General features: G+C 38.4%; 1 protein-coding gene across 1 annotated transcript in view; it reads right to left on the bottom strand.

The window, feature by feature from the left end:
* The window catches only part of LOC308552083 (uncharacterized protein), a gene marked incomplete at both ends in the record, with an annotated part of 78,822 nt that extends 61,861 nt beyond the window's left edge, over nt 1–16,961 (bottom strand). Inside the window, 4 exons of the mRNA XM_081163044.1 lie at nt 3,755–3,838; nt 7,781–7,864; nt 12,417–12,500; nt 16,878–16,961. Of these exons, the coding sequence (XP_081019170.1) occupies nt 3,755–3,838; nt 7,781–7,864; nt 12,417–12,500; nt 16,878–16,961 (336 nt within the window). The remainder of the gene's footprint in view (nt 1–3,754; nt 3,839–7,780; nt 7,865–12,416; nt 12,501–16,877) is intronic.
* Between the last annotated feature and the right edge of the window lie 163 nt (nt 16,962–17,124).

Raw genomic sequence — 17,124 nt, 5'->3', positions numbered from 1 at the left:
AAAAGAAAAAAAAAAAAAAAGGACATTGATTGGATGGAGAAAAAAATGGCCTCTGAGGTTTATTTGTCATGCAGACCTTGTGACATGCATAAAGGAAACGGTTAAGTTTGTACCAGTACCAACGTCCTGTTGGATCCATTTCCACTTGAGTTTTCATATGATTCAAACGTTTTCCTATAATTAGCAACTATTAACTGAGTCCAGTGACATAAAGAATGCAGGATAGGTATGAAAGAGAAATGAGTATTATGAGAGGGCTAACTAAGATTGGTGGCCTAGGTTGACTTTGGGGCCAACAGTGCCTTGGGTGGAAGTCAGATCTAGCAGACCATGCAAGCGTAGGAAACCTCTCATGGTCCTGACACTGCACAGCAGAACTCTTGCTTTCAAGAAATGGCTGAGCCCGCGAATGAATTTAAAAGTTCCCACTGTGATTCTGCCGGCCCAAAAGTTCCAGACCCCTTTCTTCACAGTGAGGGTACCGGCTGGCGTATGTATCCTTACCTAAATAAACAAAAATGTCTCATATTGGGCAGAAGTAATGTTCATTAATTGATTAGAAATATTTAGTGGAGGATACATGAGCCATTGCCACACAAACCTGGCGAAAATTAGCTGATACATTTCAGCTCCTCTGTTCTTTCTCCAATAGGTAAAGTCAGAAATACCAAGTCAAAAGAATCAGCTATGAACGTATTCTAAGATAAGTAGGAGGCAATCAGAATAGTATTTGATGGGAAAATGCTGGAAAAACATGTAATACAGTAAGAATCACAATTTTCTTCCCAAAGAGGTCTTTCCATTGTTTTAAATCTTCTTTGATCTCTCCTGCTTTGTAGTTCAGATAGCTATTTTTATCAAAAATACAGCATTCCATTCATTTTTTCACTTCAAGTGTGAAATTCCATGTGTTTTCAAAATTTATATTCAGATGTGTGTAAAGGCCAAGTTTGACAAGTTTAGGATCCATTTCAGATTGAAACTAAGTAAACGCCAGAAACATCTAGAAATGCTACTCCTATAAAGCTGTTAGCTCTCTCCTCTTTTTGTGCTATTATTATAGAGCAGGCCCAGCTTATGTGCCAGGGATACACCTCCTGTGCATGAATGTTTGGAAACGTGAGTTGTACTAAACCCGAAATGTATATGAGCTTTCGTAAGCATGCTTCCCGAGGCTAAGATTGCTGTCTTCTCTTTGGCATATCCAAACTGCCAGCATCGTTACTCTGACCCATTTGGGTCAGAATGAAGGAAAATCAGGTTTACTTGAACACCAGCACTGCCATACCATGACAGCGTTCACCAGTGTGATAACCGAGAAGGCTACCGAGGGCGTAAAGGGCAGGTAGGGTACTCAAGTGTGTAAACTCTGGCCAAAGGGATTGTTATTCATGTCCTGGGTTGGACAGAGGCAGTCCCCATGAGATTCATCAAGATTCACAGAATTGTGCATAAACTCATTAAACTCATTTAAAACTCAATAATCATTTATTTCTGGAATTTTCCATTTGATAAATTCAATTTGTGATTGACTATGGATAGCAGAACCTGCACAAATTAAAACTGCACACACGGGTGACTGCGTTGCTGAATACACCTGAGATATTGGTGATACTCATTGTCAAATGACTGTGTGCCCTCTGAGGACACTAAGAGAAGAAGGAAGAGGAGGTATGTATTTACCAAATTCTGTTCTATTAGCCTGCGTATTTATAATTCCTGGTTCTCTTCATTTGCTTCTCAGCATTTGAGTAAACAACTGCTGTATCATCTTACTGAAATGCATTGGTCTCCCACACAATTATTTTGTGCTGCCACATTCAACTGTATTACTTTTCCATATTTCATAGGCACGACAATACAATGGTACACATATTGATTCTGCAGTTGCCTTTTGAATCAACTATGGAGGCAGAACTTGCATCCCTGCCGTGAACTGGAAGTTTAGAATTCCTTGAACCCATCCTCCATTTAGGGTGGGTTTCAGATTACTGCCTGCAGTCAATTGATTTCAACATAAAAAACTTTCTTACTACTACTGATCTGGGAGGTCTGCTAGCACACAGATCTCTCATTAATTTTGTGTGAAATTTGGGATTCTGTGTCTCTCATCTTGCCATGGAAAGATTGTTTGGCTAGATGAAACATTCTTGGAGTCATTTTTCTTCTATTGGCTGGTTGAACATGCCTTCAATTGAACTTAAGGCCTCCCCAGTTTGTGATGGGAAGTCATCTCTTCATCTTACTATGTTTTTCTTTTCCGTGATGAGTTGTTTCCCATTTGTGGCTTTAATGATCATCACTGTCTTTCCTAAATTTTATCACGAGGGACCTGTTCATATATTACTTTGCACTCATTTTCCTTAAATTTCATTGAGCATGGATGTGAAAATTGATATTGATCATTGAATATGTTTGAACAATTTCAACCACTGTTTCTTCCAATGCTTTCCCTGCCCCAGTTTCTCTCTGTTCTACTTTTACAGCTCCCATTACAGTTAGTGTAGAGATCCTTTCTTCTGATTTTTCCAATCTACTCTCGAGCCCCTCTAGTGAAATTTACCTTACAGATATTGGAAATTCAAGGGGAAAATTTTCAGTTTTTTTATTTTATTCATCTTTTTATCTCTTTGGTGATATGTTTCTTTGATGAGCCTTTGTCACCTATATTTCTTTCACCTCTCATCATGGGATTCTTTATTTAATATAACAGTAAATTATTCAGCATCCTACCACTGGAATATACAAACAGAGGTTTTGCCACCTGTTCTTCTCCTGTGTATAGTTCATTCTTGCTGTTTCTTTGCATGTCTCCTGCATTTTGTTCTAAACCTGCACATTTTAGGCAATGTGTGGTAGCAAACATGGGTACTGGGCTCCCATCCAGTTGTAGGCCTGTTGTCTCCATTCTTGGAGTCATTTTTCTTCTATTAGCTGATTCAATATGACTTCAATTGAACTTCAGGCCTCCCCCGGTGGTGTGCCTGGTAATTTACTGAGTGATGAGGCAGGCCTATTGCATATTTTACTGAAGTCTCAATCAGTGCAGTGTCAAGCTTCTAGTCCTGTCCCTGTGAGGGCATGGACTTGGGGCATGAACACCATCACTTTTGGATGACTTTTGCTTACAAAGGGTCTCTTTTATTCTCTCCTTTCCCTGGTTGTTCACTTAACCTGCCCACTTCCTTTGGTACCATATTCAGGATTGTGACAAAATGTGTCTACAACTGATCTGTCCAGACAAGGAGCACTAATCTATTCTTTGAACTTTATTAAACAAACAAACACAAGGGTCACTACTTCAACTGAGATATTAGAAATTTGCCTAATAGTGTAAACTCATGGAGGGCATTAATAGTAAATGCAATATCTATTTCTAAAATCCTCTTCTAATCCCATTGAGAAAGTAGCTTTTCAGCTTCTGCAAATGCAAAGCAACCACCAAATTGGGTCTGAAAACATAAACTGAGTGAAATGATATTTTAAAGGCTTCCATCAAGCATATTCTAAGCTCACCATAGCATTGGCATTTTGTGGATCAGGTTAAATAGACAAATTCTAAAACATGTATTATGCATCTAATTATCCATTGGGACAATTTGTAGCCCTCTACTAATTACAAGAAGAAATTATGGAGATGTTGCATCAGGTAATAATTACATACAGATACTGTGGTCTTTGAAGCTCCAAACTTAAATAAATTTCTGAGAAGACAAATAAACCATAAATAGAGAGTAAATATTCTTGTTCTTACCAGATTGTTGCTTTGATTGTGTCCTGACTTCCCCCTTTATTATACGTTTTCCAAAAGCACTGGGTAAGTGTTCTGTGTCAAGCTCTAGAGAAATAAGCAGTATTAAATAAGTTCTTTACGATAAATATTAACATATGTGTGTTGATATTTGTGTGTGTGTTGCTGTGTGTGTGTAAGTGTGCTTGTGTCTAATACCCAGCTAAATAGCAGTTTTTCTCAGAAAAAACAGTATGATGAAATACCTGTGTTTCAGCTATAAATACTTTAGAATCATTAGAGCCCTTAGCCATCACATAAGTCTCATTGTACTGAGGCTTATTTATGTTTAGGGATTTGACCAAGGTGACATATCCAGCTAATGACTAATTCAATAACAAACTGAATTAAATGATTAAATTAATCATTGCTTAAATGGGCCTTTTCTCATAACATACAAATTCTTTTGCAAATTTAAAACTTCTGAGAGAGCTGATCTTAATAGCATAACTTTCATGTGTATAAAAACACACATTTATATTGGAAAGGTAAACCTGGAGGGGTGAGTCCAAACACTGTTCCCCAGGTCAGGTTGCAAACTATAGTCATCATAGTTGCAGAACCCTAGTGTGAAGCAGCCATTCTTGGACTTGTCCAAGAATATATCCATGTCCTCCCCGCCTTTTGTTATATAAGTGTAAAACAAGTTGCCATTAGCTAGGTTTGGAAAAGAATGACAGGTAATTTGAGGACAGAGATAAAGCTTATGCCCTTTCAAATCTTATAAGCATCTACATCATCTAGCTGGAGAGGGGAAAACTGGTAATGTACAGTTTTTTGGGAATTGGTAGTATGCAATTTTCCATTTGAACTATCAGGTGATTTTGACCTTTACCTGGATTTGGAAATGACTTTCTAGCTCAATGACAAAAGCATAAAAATGTAACTTATTTGAAAATACTGCATCTTGCAGGAAGGTTAAATACAATGGTGACTCAGAGCCACCGCCTGGGTAAAATTTTCTGGGAAAACAAGCAAACAAACAAACTCACACAAACAAAAAAGTGGTTCCAATGCAAAATGTAGCTGAGACAGAAACTTGTCATGATGCAGGTATCATATAATGAAAGCCTTGTTTTGGTGAAATGACTGAGCCCATGAATATCAACATGGTAGTACAAATATACCACCCTAGCAATCTAAGTAGAGGTGAAGTCAGGATATGGCATCATTAGCAAAGCAAAAGACACACTGGATTGGGCAGAAAAACATTCCTACAGTAAGTTATGATATCTGTCAAAGTAATATTGGTTACGGCAACACAGGACAGGAGAACCTTAGGTGGCATATTTTATTTTGACAAATACGTTGAGAGGAATTGATTCACTTGAAGTGAGGGAGCAAAAATATTTAAATAATCACAAAGGCAATGAGATGTCCCCAAAGTACAGATTGGCATTAACAGTGTGAGAAGAAAGGTATGCTGTGGAGAATCTATAATCTATTAAGAGGTAGAATATTTTATTACACAAAATTGGACCATGGCGTTTAAGTCTTCTTTTAAAAAATACAATTTTTTTAAGGTATCTAAGCTATTTTATAAAAACACATAGAACATAGTTCTGTACAATATTCCCATATTAAATGACTTTTCAATGGTTGTTAGTAGTTCAGAGAGATGAGTCACAATCACTATAGTCACCCTTCAGTATATGCTGCATATTTATACTAAATAAATTCCAGGGTAATATAGAATTGTGGTAAACGCTGGCCAAAGGGATTATTATTCACGTCCTGGGTGGGACAGAAGCAGTCTCCATGAGATTCATCATGATTCACAGAATAGTGCATAAAATCAAATTTAAAAATCATTAATCATTTATTTCTGGGGTTTTCCTCTTGATAAATTTGATTCATGATTGGCCATGGGGGGCAGATACTGGATAAGTTAAAATTGCACATATTGGGGACTGGCTTACTGAATACACCTAAGATACTTGTGATACTTAATTTTAAATAACTGTGTGCCCTCGGAGGACACTAAGAGAACAAAGAAGGAGAAGGTATGTATTTACCAAGTTCTGTCCCATCAGCCTCCATATTTACAATCCCTGGTCTCTTTATTTGGTTCCTGGCATTTGAGTAAACATCTGTTGTATCATCTTGCTGAAATACATTGGACTCCCACACAAGTATTTTGTGCTGCTACAGTCAACTGTATTACTTTTCCATATTTCATAGGCACAACAATGCAATGGTATACATATTGATTCTGCAGTTCCAATTATAGCGAAAGAACATGCGTCCCTCCTGTGTTTGGGAATTTTAGAATTCCTTGAACCCATACTCCATTTAGGGAGGGTTTCAGATTACTGGGAGCAGTCAATGGATTTCAACATAAAGAGACATTTTTTACTGTTATTGTTAAGGGAGGTCAGCTAGCCAAAGATCCCACATTTTACAAAAAATTTGGAAATTTCTTTTTCTCACCTTGACTTTGAAAGGTACGTTGGATAGATGGAACATTTTTTTTACAGTTTGTTCTATGAGGCCTTGGAATGTGCCATGCCCCCGCCTGCAGGCTTTCCTAGTTGGTGATGGGAAGTCACCACTTCATCCTACCAGGTTTCTCTTTTCCATGATGAGTTGTTTCCCATTTGTGGCTTTTATAATCATCTCTGTCTTTCCTAAATTTTATCATGTGGGGCCGGGTTATACATTATTCTGCACATATTCTACTTAGATTTCATTGAGCATGGATGTGGAAATTGATATTGACCATTGAATACGTTGAAAAATTTCAACCATTGTTTCTTCCAATGCTTTCTTTTCCCCAGTTTCTCTCTGTTCTGCTTTTGCAGCTCCCATTACTTTCAGTGCAGAGATCCTTTCTTCTGATTTTCCCAATCTACTCTTGAGCCCCTCTAGTGAATTTTACCTTACAGATATTGGAATTTCAAGGGGAAAATTTTCAGTTTTTTTATTTTCATACATCTTTTTATCTCTTTGGTGACATGTTTCTTTAATGAGCCCTTGTCACCTATATTCCTTTCACCCCTCAGCATGGGACTCTTTATTTAATATAATACTAAGTTAATCTGCATCCTACAACTGGAATATACAAAAAGTTTTTGCGGCCTGTTCTTCTCCTGTGTATAGTTCATACTTGCTGTTTCTTTGCACGTCTCCTGCATTTTGTTTTAAACCTGCACATTTTAGGCAATGTATGGTAGCAAACATGGGTACTGGGCTCCCATCCAGTTGGAGGCGTGTTGTCATTGTGTGCCTGATAATTTACTAAGTGATGAGGCAGGCCTACTGCATATTTTACTGAAATCTCAATCCCTGTAGTGTCAAGCTTCTAGTCCTGTCCCTGTGAGGGCATGGACTTGGGGCATGAACACCATCACTTTTGGATGACAGTTGTTTTGAAAGGGTCTCTTTTATGGTTTCCTTCCCTGATGGCTCTCTTAACCTTCTTACTTCCTTTGGTACCATATCCAAGATCGTGACAAAGTGTGCCAAGGACTGATCTTCCAGAAGAAGGAACACTAAGCTATACTTTAACTGTAGGCAAAAAGTGCACACAAAAAAATAGTCTCCTCAGTACGTGAGATATTAGAAATTTGCCCGATAGTTTCATCACACGGACGGAATTCATAATCAATGCAATATTGATTTTCTATATTCCACCTCTACTCCCATCAATAAGGTAGCTTTTCTGCTTTTGCAAAACCCAAGCAAGTATCCAATTGGGCCTGACAATGAAAGTGAGCAGAATAGCATTTTAAAGACTTCCCTGAAGAATACTCCCAGATCATGATAGCATTGGATTTCTGGGGATCGCTTTAAAGGGACGAGTTCTGAGATATGTATTATGTATCTAATAGTCCCTTGATGTAGCTGCTAAAGATCTACTAACTATAGGAAGGAACTATGGAGATATTTTATCATGAAATTATAGCCTATACAGACTGAAGGTCGAAGCTTTAATAAACTTTTGAGAATTTAAAAAAACCATAAATTAACTTGAGATATTCTTGTTCTTACCAGCGTGGCTCTTAGATGGTGTCTTGACTTCCCCCTTTATTATACCTCTTCCAAAAGCACCGGGTAAGTGTTCTGCATCAGGCTCTAGAGAAATAAGCAGTTTTAAATCAGTTTGTAAGGTAAATATTGACATATGTGTGTTGATGTTTGTGTGTGTGTGTGTGCATCTTGGTTTGCATGTGTACGTGCGCTTGTGTCTAGTACTCCTCTGAGTCGCAGTTTTCCACAGGAAAGAATTATACGGAAATATCTTTATTCAGAAAGAAACACTTTGAATCACTATAGCCTTTTACCATCACATAAATCTCATTGTACTGAAGGTTATCCGTGTTTAGTGATTTGACCAAGGTGACATATCCAGCTAATGACAAAATTCAATCACAAAATGAGGTCTCCTAGTTGCTTTAATGGGTCTGTGCTCGTAACATACAAACTCTTTTGAAAATTTAAAACTTCCTACAGCTGATCTGAGTCACACAACTTTCATGTGAACCAAAAGCACATTTATAGTTGAAGGGTAAACATGGAGGGGTGGGTTCAAACTCTATTACCCAGGTCAGATTGCAAATGATAGTCATCATAGTGCCAAAACCCTACCATAAGCCTGAAAGTCTTAGACCACGCCCTTGCCCTCCTTTTGTTATTTAAGTGCAAAGCAATTAGGCATTAGGTAGCATTGGAAAGGAATAACAGGTAACTTGTGTACACAGGTAAAGCTTCCATCCTCTCAGTTCTGATAACCATTAGATTTTCTACTGGGGCGGGGAAATGGCCAATTTACAGGAATATGAGCACTGGTATTGTGTCCCTATCCATTGGGAACTTTAAGTGACTTTCCTTATTGCTGTGTTTGGAAGCTACTCTCTAGGCCCAAAGGCAGAGAAATTATAATGAAATGTACTTGTAAAGACTGCATCTAATTTGGCCAGTGTGTCTCAGTGGTAGTGCGTCAGCCCATGCACCAAGAGGTCACAGGTTTGATTCCCAGTCAGGGCACATGCTCGGGTCGCTGGCCTGGTCCCCACTGGGGGCGTGCAGGGGGCAGCCCATCGCTGTTTCTCTCTCGTCGATATTTTTATGTCTCTCGCCCTCCCTCTTCGTCTTTCCAAAATCAATAAAATTATATTGAATAAAAAACGGAATCCTGCAAAAAGAACAATTAGTATGATGAGTGTGAGTCACCTACTGTGTAAGGTTTTCTGAACAAAAACACAAAACAAAATAGGTTTCAACACAAAGTGTAACTGAGACGGAAACTTGCCATGATGCAGACATCACGGACTGGAAGCCTTGCTTTGGTCAAATGACTGAGCCCACGTGTATCACCATGGTAGTACAAACATATCAACACAGCAACCTAGGCAGAGGTGAAGTCTTGATGTGGCATCCTTAGCAACGCCAAAGACACACTGGATTGGGCAGACGACTTTGCAGCAGTAAGTCATGCCATTTGTGAAAGAGACCAGTTAGAGCAACACGTGACAGGAGAAGCATTGCAGATATATTTTAATGCTTGGTCTTCCCCGAAAAAATACAATTAGAAGAATTGTTGCGTTTGAATTGAGGGAGCAAAAAATTTAGAGGATCAGAAAGGCGATAAGAGCCCTTGAGTGCAGGTTGTGCTTAACACTGCGAGCCAAAAAGGCATATGGTGGATAAACCTATAATCCATTAACAGGCACAATTTTCTTATTTCACAAAATCCTACCATTGCCTTTAAGTCTTTTTTAAAAATCCTATCGTTCTTGAAGTTACCTAATCTATTTGTTTACAATATATTTTATCGTTGAGAGTTTTACAGATGTTCGCCTGTAACATAGAACATAAATATCTACAATATTTCCATAATATATCACTTTTCAATGTCTGTTAGTTTTTCAGAGAGTTGGGCCACAATCACCATAGTCACCCTTCTGTGTATGCTGCAGATTTCTACTGTATGAATTCCAGGGCGATATAGAATTTTGGTTGCCACACAGTTTTATTCCCTCTTACCCAGTTTTCTGCTGCTGTAGTGCATATTGCGTGTGTGAATATGAGAAGCGTTACCCAAATGCTGCTTAAATGATTTATTTATGAAACTAAAATTTTTAGGGAAGCTGAGAGACAGATTTAAGGAAGGATATATTTAGGGTGTTTGCTATATAACTGCCTAATTTACAATCTCTGGTTCTTTGTTTTCTTCCTAGGGATCTAGTGTCACTTTCTGATTCATCCGTATCCTCCCCATCTTTTGTATGCAGCTTTGTGAAAAATAATATATGTCTAGAGGTGAATGTCCCAACAACATATGTTATGCTTTTAGTTCAACAGAGGTGCCTTTTAAAACAATTAAGAAAAGAGTCAGTTATCTGTTTACACGGCCTTCCATCATTCTAGAATTCTTTTGAGTGATTTGTGTGTGTGTTTTTAATTTTTTAAATTTCTATTGTGTGGATTTAAATTACTGTGTGAGATTACCTACTTTCCTTAGTATTTACTGTAGAGCAAGTCTGCCCACAATGAATTCTCCCTCCTTTTATTTATTTTGGAATCTCTTTATCTCACCTTCACTTTGGAAAATAGTTTGCCGATACAACATTCCAATTTCTCAGAATTTTCTCACCCATTTTGACCGTTCCATCCCATGCCTTTGACATCCAGAGGCTCTGATACTCTGTCACCTGCGCACCTGCCTTGGTGTGTTTTTCCTTTTCCTCAATCAGCTGTTTTTCCCTTTGTCGTTCAACATTTTTAGCATAATGGGTCTGGTTGTGGATCTCTGTGCTCATTCAACTTAGATTCCATTCATTTAGGATGCCAATGTGGTTTAATAACTTGCATTGAATACTGTTCAAGATTTCTGGCTTTCTGTCTTCACATATTTTTGCTGCTTATTTTTTCTCTACTCTCCTTCCGGTATTCCCATGACCATAAGTGTGCTGACTCTCTCTTCAGGCAAATCAAACCTTCCTTTGAAACCCTCCCTTGACTTTTTCCCCATTTTACTTATTGTATATTTCAACTCCAAAATTTGCATTTGATTCTTTCATATAAATTTTAATCTTGTGGTTGATACTACCTATTTGATGAACTGAGTTCATCATACCGTCCTTTTACTGTGCACATATTTCTTTTTTTACAAAAGGGCCATATTTGACATCCCTGCATTGAGCCATTAATTGGGTCGCTCTTTACAAGAGCGATGGCTCACCTTGGTAACTCTCCCAATGTTTCAAACATTTTCATTAGTATTATACTTGTTATGGTGATATGTAAGCAGGGATCTTTGATGTTACTCTTGTAATTGTTTTGGACTGCGTCTTAGCATGCCCATGTAAGATGACAACCTTACCTCATAAAGGTTGTGCATTATCTGATTCTCCACTCACGCACCATTCCTGTCCCTTTTCCTTACCTTTGGTCTCCCTATTCCCTGAGACACAACAATAATGAAATTAAGCCCATTGATAACCCCACATTGGCCGCTAAGTGTACAAGTGAATGGAAGAATCTCACATCTGTCCCCTATTTCAAACACTAGACATGATTAAGTTCAGGAAGGAAGGCATGACAAAAGCCCAGACAGGCCTAAAGCTAGGCCTCCTGTGGCAGTAAGCCTGGTAGGGAATACAGAGAAAGAGTTTAGAAGGACATTAATGGTGATACTACACAAAACCCAACAAGGATAAGATAGCAAAATGGCCTAAGTTTTGAAGTGGGGAAAATTTTAGTTGTTTGGATACAAGGACAAGCCAGCTACAACATTCCCTTAGGCCTAACCCTGACCCAGAGCAAGACCCTACCTCTCTTCGATACTACGAAAATGGCAGAGAAAAGTTTGAAGCTCATAGAGATCGGTTCAAGGGCTAAGGAAAAGTAGTCATCCCCATAAGCATAAAAGTGCCAGGCGAAGCAGCAAGTGCTCATGGAGAAGCTGTAGCAACTATGCCAGGAGCTCTAGCAAAGGTAGTTAGTGAAGATGGCCAAACCACAGAGCAGATTTTCAATGGAGACAAAGTAGCCTCATATTTGAAGAAGATGCCAACAGGTACCTGCATAGCTAGAGAGGAGATGTCAGTGACTACCTCTGGAATTTCAAGCAACAGGCTTACCCATATTGTTGGGATTTCATGCACCTGGAGACTTTACTGTGATGCCAATGCACGTTTGCCATTCTAAACATCCAAGGAATCGTCAGATCTATGCTCAATCTCCTGTGCCTGTGGGCTCTACTCTAATGGGAAAATCAGAGCCCTGATGACAGCATATCTGCTTACAACATAGGTTTCTGAATATTTTGGCTCATTGTTGAGAACTACCATTCAGAAACAAAGAATCCTTTCCAAAAATTGCTGCAATTGGACATGGCCCCTGCTCACCCAAGAGCTTTGATGTTGATGGGCAACGACATGAATGGTGTTGCACAACAGCTCAAACTACATCCATTCTGAAGCACATGGGTGAAAAGGAGTAATTTTGAGTCATTTCAAGTCTTATTATATTGGAAATGCGTTTTGAAATTCCAGATAGCAATAGCTCTGAAGGATGTGCACACAGTAAGTTGTAAACATTCAGCGAATGACCCATAATGATATATGCCATTAACAAAACCAGTGCTTCACAGGAGAGGTCAAAATATCTACAGTAATCTTACCACGGAGTTCAAACGCTTGGGTCTTGAGTTGTCTCTTTATTAAGCCAGTCACAAATGCTTCCGATGCATGTTCTGCATTACTCTCTAGAGAAACAGAGAGATTTCTAAGCACATCATATAATCTCTTACATACAAATCATTTGCATAAGAACATATACATATGTCTATATATTTCCATGATCGTGTGTGTATGTTGCCTGTAACTCGGTGTTTTAGTATACGGAGAAATAGTAAATCGAAATATCTGGTTGCAGGTCCACAAAACTTTAAATTGGATCAGACTGAGCAGGGATATCAGGCATATTATGGTGATGTTTGGAGGTGTTTAGTGACCTATGGAAATCCCAGGATCCAGGAAATGACAAAATTGATATCCTTTTTAGGAGCTATGCCTCATAATTCCTTAAACAGTGCTTATCCATACAAATTCTCTCTTATGCAAATTGAAATCATCCTAGAGAAATTATGATAATTAAATTACTTCCAGGCTTATATTAAATGCACACCCTTTCTGTAGGGATGTAACACATGAAGTAGAATTGAACTGTTTGTTTGCTTGCTTGCTTTTTACCACAGAGCAGTTGCTAACCATACACTGTTTCGTCCCAGAAATTTACAGGGAGCGAGAAATACTTTGACCCATCCAGGAAAATTTGTATTCTTCTTTTTTGTTCTCTAACTATAAACCACGGAGATATCAGTGATTTAAAAGAAAAAAAAAAAAAAAGGACATTGATTGGATGGAGAAAAAAATGGCCTCTGAGGTTTATTTGTCATGCAGACCTTGTGACATGCATAAAGGAAACGGTTAAGTTTGTACCAGTACCAACGTCCTGTTGGATCCATTTCCACTTGAGTTTTCATATGATTCAAACGTTTTCCTATAATTAGCAACTATTAACTGAGTCCAGTGACATAAAGAATGCAGGATAGGTATGAAAGAGAAATGAGTATTATGAGAGGGCTAACTAAGATTGGTGGCCTAGGTTGACTTTGGGGCCAACAGTGCCTTGGGTGGAAGTCAGATCTAGCAGACCATGCAAGCGTAGGAAACCTCTCATGGTCCTGACACTGCACAGCAGAACTCTTGCTTTCAAGAAATGGCTGAGCCCGCGAATGAATTTAAAAGTTCCCACTGTGATTCTGCCGGCCCAAAAGTTCCAGACCCCTTTCTTCACAGTGAGGGTACCGGCTGGCGTATGTATCCTTACCTAAATAAACAAAAATGTCTCATATTGGGCAGAAGTAATGTTCATTAATTGATTAGAAATATTTAGTGGAGGATACATGAGCCATTGCCACACAAACCTGGCGAAAATTAGCTGATACATTTCAGCTCCTCTGTTCTTTCTCCAATAGGTAAAGTCAGAAATACCAAGTCAAAAGAATCAGCTATGAACGTATTCTAAGATAAGTAGGAGGCAATCAGAATAGTATTTGATGGGAAAATGCTGGAAAAACTTGTAATACAGTAAGAATCACAATTTTCTTCCCAAAGAGGTCTTTCCATTGTTTTAAATCTTCTTTGATCTCTCCTGCTTTGTAGTTCAGATAGCTATTTTTATCAAAAATACAGCATTCCATTCATTTTTTCACTTCAAGTGTGAAATTCCATGTGTTTTCAAAATTTATATTCAGATGTGTGTAAAGGCCAAGTTTGACAAGTTTAGGATCCATTTCAGATTGAAACTAAGTAAACGCCAGAAACATCTAGAAATGCTACTCCTATAAAGCTGTTAGCTCTCTCCTCTTTTTGTGCTATTATTATAGAGCAGGCCCAGCTTATGTGCCAGGGATACACCTCCTGTGCATGAATGTTTGGAAACGTGAGTTGTACTAAACCCGAAATGTATATGAGCTTTCGTAAGCATGCTTCCCGAGGCTAAGATTGCTGTCTTCTCTTTGGCATATCCAAACTGCCAGCATCGTTACTCTGACCCATTTGGGTCAGAATGAAGGAAAATCAGGTTTACTTGAACACCAGCACTGCCATACCATGACAGCGTTCACCAGTGTGATAACCGAGAAGGCTACCGAGGGCGTAAAGGGCAGGTAGGGTACTCAAGTGTGTAAACTCTGGCCAAAGGGATTGTTATTCATGTCCTGGGTTGGACAGAGGCAGTCCCCATGAGATTCATCAAGATTCACAGAATTGTGCATAAACTCATTAAACTCATTTAAAACTCAATAATCATTTATTTCTGGAATTTTCCATTTGATAAATTCAATTTGTGATTGACTATGGATAGCAGAACCTGCACAAATTAAAACTGCACACACGGGTGACTGCGTTGCTGAATACACCTGAGATATTGGTGATACTCATTGTCAAATGACTGTGTGCCCTCTGAGGACACTAAGAGAAGAAGGAAGAGGAGGTATGTATTTACCAAATTCTGTTCTATTAGCCTGCGTATTTATAATTCCTGGTTCTCTTCATTTGCTTCTCAGCATTTGAGTAAACAACTGCTGTATCATCTTACTGAAATGCATTGGTCTCCCACACAATTATTTTGTGCTGCCACATTCAACTGTATTACTTTTCCATATTTCATAGGCACGACAATACAATGGTACACATATTGATTCTGCAGTTGCCTTTTGAATCAACTATGGAGGCAGAACTTGCATCCCTGCCGTGAACTGGAAGTTTAGAATTCCTTGAACCCATCCTCCATTTAGGGTGGGTTTCAGATTACTGCCTGCAGTCAATTGATTTCAACATAAAAAACTTTCTTACTACTACTGATCTGGGAGGTCTGCTAGCACACAGATCTCTCATTAATTTTGTGTGAAATTTGGGATTCTGTGTCTCTCATCTTGCCATGGAAAGATTGTTTGGCTAGATGAAACATTCTTGGAGTCATTTTTCTTCTATTGGCTGGTTGAACATGCCTTCAATTGAACTTAAGGCCTCCCCAGTTTGTGATGGGAAGTCATCTCTTCATCTTACTATGTTTTTCTTTTCCGTGATGAGTTGTTTCCCATTTGTGGCTTTAATGATCATCACTGTCTTTCCTAAATTTTATCACGAGGGACCTGTTCATATATTACTTTGCACTCATTTTCCTTAAATTTCATTGAGCATGGATGTGAAAATTGATATTGATCATTGAATATGTTTGAACAATTTCAACCACTGTTTCTTCCAATGCTTTCCCTGCCCCAGTTTCTCTCTGTTCTACTTTTACAGCTCCCATTACAGTTAGTGTAGAGATCCTTTCTTCTGATTTTTCCAATCTACTCTCGAGCCCCTCTAGTGAAATTTACCTTACAGATATTGGAAATTCAAGGGGAAAATTTTCAGTTTTTTTATTTTATTCATCTTTTTATCTCTTTGGTGATATGTTTCTTTGATGAGCCTTTGTCACCTATATTTCTTTCACCTCTCATCATGGGATTCTTTATTTAATATAACAGTAAATTATTCAGCATCCTACCACTGGAATATACAAACAGAGGTTTTGCCACCTGTTCTTCTCCTGTGTATAGTTCATTCTTGCTGTTTCTTTGCATGTCTCCTGCATTTTGTTCTAAACCTGCACATTTTAGGCAATGTGTGGTAGCAAACATGGGTACTGGGCTCCCATCCAGTTGTAGGCCTGTTGTCTCCATTCTTGGAGTCATTTTTCTTCTATTAGCTGATTCAATATGACTTCAATTGAACTTCAGGCCTCCCCCGGTGGTGTGCCTGGTAATTTACTGAGTGATGAGGCAGGCCTATTGCATATTTTACTGAAGTCTCAATCAGTGCAGTGTCAAGCTTCTAGTCCTGTCCCTGTGAGGGCATGGACTTGGGGCATGAACACCATCACTTTTGGATGACTTTTGCTTACAAAGGGTCTCTTTTATTCTCTCCTTTCCCTGGTTGTTCACTTAACCTGCCCACTTCCTTTGGTACCATATTCAGGATTGTGACAAAATGTGTCTACAACTGATCTGTCCAGACAAGGAGCACTAATCTATTCTTTGAACTTTATTAAACAAACAAACACAAGGGTCACTACTTCAACTGAGATATTAGAAATTTGCCTAATAGTGTAAACTCATGGAGGGCATTAATAGTAAATGCAATATCTATTTCTAAAATCCTCTTCTAATCCCATTGAGAAAGTAGCTTTTCAGCTTCTGCAAATGCAAAGCAACCACCAAATTGGGTCTGAAAACATAAACTGAGTGAAATGATATTTTAAAGGCTTCCATCAAGCATATTCTAAGCTCACCATAGCATTGGCATTTTGTGGATCAGGTTAAATAGACAAATTCTAAAACATGTATTATGCATCTAATTATCCATTGGGACAATTTGTAGCCCTCTACTAATTACAAGAAGAAATTATGGAGATGTTGCATCAGGTAATAATTACATACAGATACTGTGGTCTTTGAAGCTCCAAACTTAAATAAATTTCTGAGAAGACAAATAAACCATAAATAGAGAGTAAATATTCTTGTTCTTACCAGATTGTTGCTTTGATTGTGTCCTGACTTCCCCCTTTATTATACGTTTTCCAAAAGCACTGGGTAAGTGTTCTGTGTCAAGCTCTAGAGAAATAAGCAGTATTAAATAAGTTCTTTACGATAAATATTAACATATGTGTGTTGATATTTGTGTGTGTGTTGCTGTGTGTGTGTAAGTGTGCTTGTGTCTAATACCCAGCTAAATAGCAGTTTTTCTCAGAAAAAACAGTATGATGAAATACCTGTG

This window comes from Miniopterus schreibersii (assembly GCF_964146895.1).
Source record: "Miniopterus schreibersii genome assembly, contig: HAP1_SCAFFOLD_172, whole genome shotgun sequence".
In the NCBI taxonomy this organism is placed as follows: domain Eukaryota; kingdom Metazoa; phylum Chordata; class Mammalia; order Chiroptera; family Miniopteridae; genus Miniopterus; species Miniopterus schreibersii.
Note: the sequence above shows the minus strand (reverse complement) of the source record. Positions and strands in the feature narration are given on the sequence as shown.